The sequence below is a fragment of the Limulus polyphemus genome, unplaced genomic scaffold (assembly GCF_000517525.1).
Source record: "Limulus polyphemus unplaced genomic scaffold, Limulus_polyphemus-2.1.2 Scaffold708, whole genome shotgun sequence".
NCBI lineage: Eukaryota > Metazoa > Arthropoda > Merostomata > Xiphosura > Limulidae > Limulus > Limulus polyphemus.
Window position 1 is genome coordinate 67,409 of NW_013666318.1, and position 7,462 is coordinate 74,870.

Below are 7,462 nucleotides of genomic sequence, written 5' to 3' on the forward strand. Positions count from 1 at the left end.
CCTTACTGTCTTACGTAAACCTTTAATTTTTCGGTCCGACTACCAACCTTCTGTACTTAGTAAACTTTAATTTTTCGGGTTCCAACAACCTAAACTTCTCTCTGTAAACTTTTATTTTCGGGCCACACCAACTTTCTGTCTGTAAACTTTTATTTTCGGCCACACCAATTTTCTGTCTGTAAACTTTTATTTTCGGCCACACCAACTTTCTGTCTGTAAACTTTTATTTTCGAGCACACCAACTTTCTGTCTGTAAACTTTTATTTTCGGCCACACCAACTTTCGGTCTGTAAACTTTTTTTTCTCGAAATCGGCTTTCGCTCAAAATTTTATGTGTAAAGTTTTTTTTCTTTCTTTTCTATCTACCGTTTTATTTTTCAATTTGACTAACTGGTTGTTTTGTTACGTCCACTTTTTAATTACTATTCTCCTGTCTCCGTCCTGACAGCTGCATACTGTGACCAACCATCTATTGAAATTACAAGGCTAGTATATGTTTAAACTTCGGCTAAGGCGTGCCATGTCCGCCGGACCTGCCAGCTAAAACAGTACCGAGCTGGTTGAGTATGACAACACATCGCTCAGAGCCGGCCCACTAGTCCCATCGTGAATTCCGGCTCGAGTTCTTCAGTGCCTGCGTGCATTACGCATCTGCTGTATACGGACTTCTCATTCTTTGTTCTTAGATGGACAAATACAGCAGTCCTTCGAGTGTTTGAAAATTATGATAAGTTGAGAGCGAAAGTGCAGCCCCAGGCCAGTCAGAACTCGACACTGAAGTGATAGTAGATTATTTAGCAAGACCATTTTGTTAGGATAAACATATAGTAAATACTACCAGTTGTGCTCTGAAATAGACATTTTGACTCACTTCCATAATCGTTACCATGGCTACCCTCGTGAGTTTTCCTCCTCTGACTTACAGCACAATGTTTCCCGCGTATTTTATTTCGGTAAGTGATTAATGTTTTGTTGTCTTAGCTGGTAAAGGAACAATGTCCCATTATTTATATACTAGTTTCATCATTTTGCAACCACCAACTTCATAAATTGGTATGTATATGTGTGTTGGTGACAAAAAATTAATTTTTGAAGTAAATAACAGTGATATCTTGTAAGTTTATAGATATTGACAAACTACTGAACTGGGTAAAAAAAATGATATTAAATATTTATTTTATTTTCATCAAAGGTAAAATTTGAAAACTTGACCTGTGATGTAGCGGTCTAATATATATTTTGATTCGCCGCAGCCTTTGTAGTTACACCTGTAACTGTAGTTACACCTAAACAGGGCTCATCAGCACAGCAAACCGAAGAAATACACTAAGGTCTCTTATACTGGTAGTGTTAGTAAACAAACATTTGTTAGTCCTCTATGTCACAGATTATATTTTCAACTTTTACTTTTCGTTAAAACAGTAAACAGTTTGTCCACTGTATGATAACGAATAATAGATTTGGTACAATGACATAATATTGCTAAATTAATTTAGGTTACTAAATGGTGAGTTAAAGAAATAACGAATATTCGGTAAAATACTGTTGAAAACAAAACTGTTCGCTTCATAACTTCATTGTCAAAATTGACGGAAATGGTTTTAAAATATACCTAAGGGGGAAATAGCTCAAACGTATGTTATACCTGAGCATTTATGAAGACGCGTTTACATGGCCAGTTACGTAAATCAGGTTTATATCGACATTTGTAAAAGTCAAGTTTACATGAACAGTTATGTAACTCAAGTTTACATTAAATTATAATGGTCAAATTCACATTAACATTTATGCAGCTCGAGTATACATGAACATGTAAGAGAATCAAGTTCACACGAATACTAACGCGCCAAGTTTACACTTACACTTATGTAAGTCAAATTCACATTAAAAGTAATGTAATTCATGTTCCTATGAATATATTTGTAAGACAAACAAATATACATGAGTATATATTTATAAAAGATAAGTTCACATGAACATACAGTACCGTAGTATTTAGCGCACCTAGATAAAATAGTTTATTCTAAAGCCTCGGTACTCAAAACGTATGTTGAGTGAGTATCCACTGTGTTGATAAATCTTTGTTATCATATTCTCGCCTTCTCAAGTTAACACTGTTAAGAAGCTTATCATTACTTCGAGGAGCTCTGAGTATTAAAGGCATATGTTTTTATGGATTTCATTACAACATCCTATATATAATTACATCTTAACCGTAATTTATCTCAGAGCAGTTATGATATTCCGTGAATTTAAAAATTAGTTTTTCACCAGGACATCACAAATACGATGTCAAAAATAACTAAGCTAGAAAATTATATTCGTTTTCTCATAATATATTTACTTTAAATTTACCAGACTATATTTACCATTCTGTATATTGAATTGGAAAGTTTTAGCGTTTTAATGTAGCTATGTGGATATGGTCGTTTGAGTAGGTATTTTCAGATTCTAAAACTCGTGTAGGTCGAATAACTTACAAAGTGTGACTAGTGTTAGCACTAGCAAGCTGTAATATCAGAGTGACTAATGCTACTACTAGCAGGCTGTATTATAAGTGTGGCTAGTGTTAGCACTAGCAAGCTGAAATATCATAGTGACTAATGCTACTACTAGCAGGCTGTATTAGAAGTGCGATTAGTGTTAACACTAGCAAACTGTAATATTAGAGTGACTAATGCTACTACTAGCAGGCTGTATTATAAGTGTGACTAGTGTTAGCACTAGCAAGCTGTAATATCAGAGTGACTAATGCTACTACTAGCAGGCTGTATTATAAGTGTGGCTAGTGTTAGCACTAGCAAGCTGAAATATCATAGTGACTAATGCTACTACTAGCAGGCTGTATTATAAGTGTGATTAGTGTTAACACTAGCAAGCTGTAATATCAGAGTGACTAATGCTACTACTAGCAGGCTGTATTATAAGTGTGACTAGTGTTAGCACTAGCAAGCTGTAATATCAGAGTGACTAATGCTACTACTAGCAGGCTGTATTATAAGTGTGACTAGTGTTAGTGCTAGCATGTTATACTATCTAAAGTTATTTCATCATAAGTCGAATTATCATGTCACTTATATCGTTCAGTGCGCGTGCCGCAAGCCATCTCCTTTTAACACAATATGAATTTAAATCATTATCAACTCTTTATATATAGATTTTAGTTATTTTCCATTTTGAACTTGAATGACATTATATGCGGCACATATACGAAAGGGCCAGATCATAAAACCCCAAGGCTTAGGTATGACCATTCATAATGCTCATCAGACGAAGGAAGCCAGTTAGCAACACCTGACACCTATACGAATATCGGGATTCACTGTCACTTTTATAACGCTTCCATAACTGAAAATGTTGAGCGTGTCCAGCAGCACTCCTAAGTCTTGAACATTGGACAAAACAAGTACGTAAACACAGAAAAACTAAATAGCCCAGCCCAAAATTATTTCCCAGGTATGTATGCAAACTAGCTTTTCTCATCTGATGTTCTTGACGGCCCCGCACTTTCTGTGAAAAGTGGGTGCTGGGTGAGCACATTAAGGAGAGAAAAATATCTCGACTTTCCTATGCATGACTATAACTGAAGTATAAGATGATTAAGAAGAAAATGAGTCATGTATTTCGTTACCGCTAAATATGCTGCTACGGAATAAAACGAGGTTACTGATGTTATCGAGGGATTAATCTACGGTAAAGAAAATTTCAGTATAATACTGCGCGATCGTGTGGTAGGTCGTAATTTTTGTTTGACAATTATAATTACGTTAACAGTTTGGTCTCCGAAAACTCCTTAATAAGAAGCTTATTGAATACCTCTACTATGCCTACAAGGCACTCACACATATATATTTACTTATTTATCAATTCATCTTTGTATATGTGTGGGCTAGGCGAGGCCTAATGGTTAGCGTGTACAGTTTGTGGACGCGAGAATTCATGGTTTGCGTCTCACTGCTGCCATATTTACAAGTTTATCACAGATACCTCTCATTAACATTCGAAACATTCCCATTTCACAATATAAAATATTTCTTTGTTTAATAAGGTACTACCAATCTATTATAATAATACTCAGTTTTTGTCTGTTCTGAAAATGCGCGCGCATCTTAACATCTAAATGCGTATGCGGATGTTAATGTACTTTAGTAGACATTTTGTACAACATAATACAAAAATATCAAAGTTTTTTTAAAAACATTATAAATTTAGTTATTGACAGTAGTACTTACGGTAAAGTTTAGCCCTAACTAAACTAAAGTAAATAAAACGAACACAAGCTACATTGTTAAATTATCTCTTTATCGATAACTAGGCTTAAATAATGTTAGGCCTAAGACAAGTGGACTTGTAGATTTCGAAGTCTGCAATTAAAATTATTGTTACGTCTCCGGTTGTTAATTAATTTTCCGTAACTTCGTTTCCGACGAAACTTAAGCGACACAAGTTCTTTCTTAATAAAAACTGGTTTATTCTTTTCGAATATAACTTTACCGATACACTCAACTTCAACAATCGAGCTAAACAAACGCTGTAACGTCTCTCGTGCTCTCTGACTGCAGTTCAATTACTCAATGTCTACCCAGACATTACATTCCCCTCTTTTATATACCAGCCTACCCTATATCTAGTAAGAACTAGAACATTCGCCAAAGTACATGATAGTTCTAGAAGCGTTGCGTCACAGTAGTCATGTGACTCGATGACGCAACATTATTTTGTATTATTCTAGAAATCTTGTACTTAAAGAAGTTCTGTTACATCAAATATATTATTCTAACCGCAGATGTTTTTCGAGTCTGTACTAGTAGTAAGAAATTTCCAGGAAGAGTATCTACACGCTCAAAAAAACTTATAATGGGACGAGTTTTAGTGATGGTAGGATTTCGGATTCTGAGTATCTAAAAGAGCAAAGTATATTTATATAGAATTTGGCAGGTTTATATATAATCTACTTGAGGACCTCAGTAGAGATGCCCGTTATTATCTCGCGTTACTATCTAAAGACCAAAACAGTTGATACAGTTTATCTGCTTCTTAGTTTTGTTTCTGTTTCTAAAGACCTTATTACGTTCTGTTGGTTTATTTGTTATCACTTGAAGCTGGATTTTCTGTTTTCCTGTTTCTGTAGTCCTTATTACATGTATTTGTTTTATTATCGCTTGAAACAGGCCTGGCATAGCCTGGAGGTTAGGGCGCAATCTGAAGGTTCCGAGTTCGAATTCCCGTCACCGAAAATGTTCGCCACTTCAGCTATGGGGGCGTTATAACGTGACGGTCCGGTCAATCCAATATTCATTGGTACAAGAGTAGCCAAAAGCTTGCCGCTAGTCTACCAATGCTAAATTAGAGACGGTTAGCGCAGATAGCCCTCGTGTAGCTTTGCGCGAAATTCAAACCAATCACTTGAAGCTGGATCAACTTTTGTTGTTTCTGTAGTCCTTATTATACTCTGTTGGTTTATCTGTTTTATTATCACTTGAAGCGCATTGATACTTATTGCACTTTTTAAAGTGCAAGTCGTATCTGTACCGCCCCCCAGTGGGGACAGCGGTATGTCTGCAGACTTACAACGCTTGAATCAGAGTTTCGATACCCGATGTGGGCAGAGCACAGATAGCCCATTGTGTAGCTTTGTGCTTAACTACAAAAAAAACAAACAAAGTATCTGTACCTAAATGTCAAATCAACCAGATCTAAACATCTTTCAAGACAGAGCACGCGTAACATCGGATACAAATTCAGACAAAGTTACTGATAAAAGTTGGAAACCGTAAACAGTTGCACTTGTAAAAAACGAGATTAACGTGAATGCTTGCATCGAGAAAAGATATTCTATATACTGTTACAGTCCTTTCAAAACAGAGAATCGATGTTAACACGATCTACAGTAAAATAAAATATATCTTTCGTTAAGCACAAAAATATTTTGTTATAAATTATTCGTACACATCAAATTACGGTTTATGGTTCACTTCAACATCGGATGTGGTCTACAGACCTTCCTATACTGCAAGTACGTATTTTTTTATCAGAAATTTCACTCCAAGATTTTGATTTGATATAGTCGGTTTATTCTGTATAGATAATACTAAGTCATCATTTTTGTTACTTTAAGTCTAGCTAGAACAATATTTGACATCATTATTATTATTACTTTATTAAGATCACGGGAAACAATTTAATTTTATTATTACTAGTTGATTAATATTAATAATATTGATATTATAATATCATCAAATACAGCAAGGACATTATGAAAAGATATAGTTTTTTTTCTACAATTGTAATTCCAAGAAAAGAAAATTTGTAATAAAAACATCTTTGTTGCTACTGTGTTTCTTACACAGGAGAGATTACATAAATAATTAACTGCCTCTTCACAGACTCTAAAAAAAAATATTTATTTTTGAACTTTGACCTTATTAGTACATTTCACTCCTATATAGCTAACCAAGTGAAAATTGAATGATGCATTATTCCTTACATATCCAACTAATATATATATATATATGATATCTCATTCTCTACACACTCGATTTAAATGTAAGTGATATATCCTTTTTTGCGTATCCAGCTTAGATGTGTGTGCGCGTGACATTTCCTTCCTTAAATATCCAACCAAGATGCTTGTGTGAAGTAAGCAAAAGACGATTTTTTTACTTTCTACTTTGCTCACATTCTAATAATTAGGCCTGTACTTGTGTGTAGCTTACGATTACTAAAGACTGTGACATCATTAGTTTGGATTAGCAAGGCCGACCGAGATGACGTCATCAGTCTCAGATCAAATCACGTACAGAAAAGAAAGTTTCGAGGAATATGTAATTTCGAGTTATATGTTAATATTTTAATTTCATATCTACTCTTTATGATTACGTCATAGATCGGATTCTTTGCTTTGATTGAAAAGTTCCGCTTTCAAAGATTAAATGTGATTAATTAAACCCCCTGTATTATACTTTTCAAAGCACAGAAACCACTCTTTATTGGCTTGATCTTCTAGTTACTCGAGTAATGCCTTAACATTAAACAGTCTAAGCAGGTTAAGGTTTATTTCTAGAGTGTTGTTAACTCAGTTCGTTTGTGCTCCAAATCTGAAATGACGTAAGTAATTCTAAAAAAATATTTTATTTTTTCTGGTAATATATATAATTTGAAATTATATATATATATCTTTGTTCTATTTAACTGAAACATGAATAAAATTGGGACAGTTAATATTAATAACAAGCAGTATTTTAAGAAAATACACCAGTAGTTTCTAAGGTAACTTAGGTGACACAGTTCTGCAAAGAAACTTCTTTATATTGGAATATTAAACACATTCTAAAGTACTGAGTTTCATGACCAGTATCCATCACTGTGATATAATTACTGAGTTTCATGACCAGTATCCATCACTGTGATATAATTACTGAGTTTTATGACCAGTATCCATCACTGTGATATAATTACTGAG

General features: G+C 34.3%; 1 protein-coding gene across 1 annotated transcript in view; it reads left to right on the forward strand.

Moving 5' to 3' along the window:
- Window positions 1-631: 631 nt before the first annotated feature.
- The window catches only part of LOC106460100 (inositol-trisphosphate 3-kinase homolog), a 58,407-nt gene continuing 51,576 nt past the window's right edge, over window positions 632-7,462 (forward strand). The window contains exon 1 of the mRNA XM_022386719.1: window positions 632-953. Coding sequence (XP_022242427.1) covers window positions 888-953 — 66 coding nt within the window. The 5' untranslated portion in view covers window positions 632-887. The remainder of the gene's footprint in view (window positions 954-7,462) is intronic.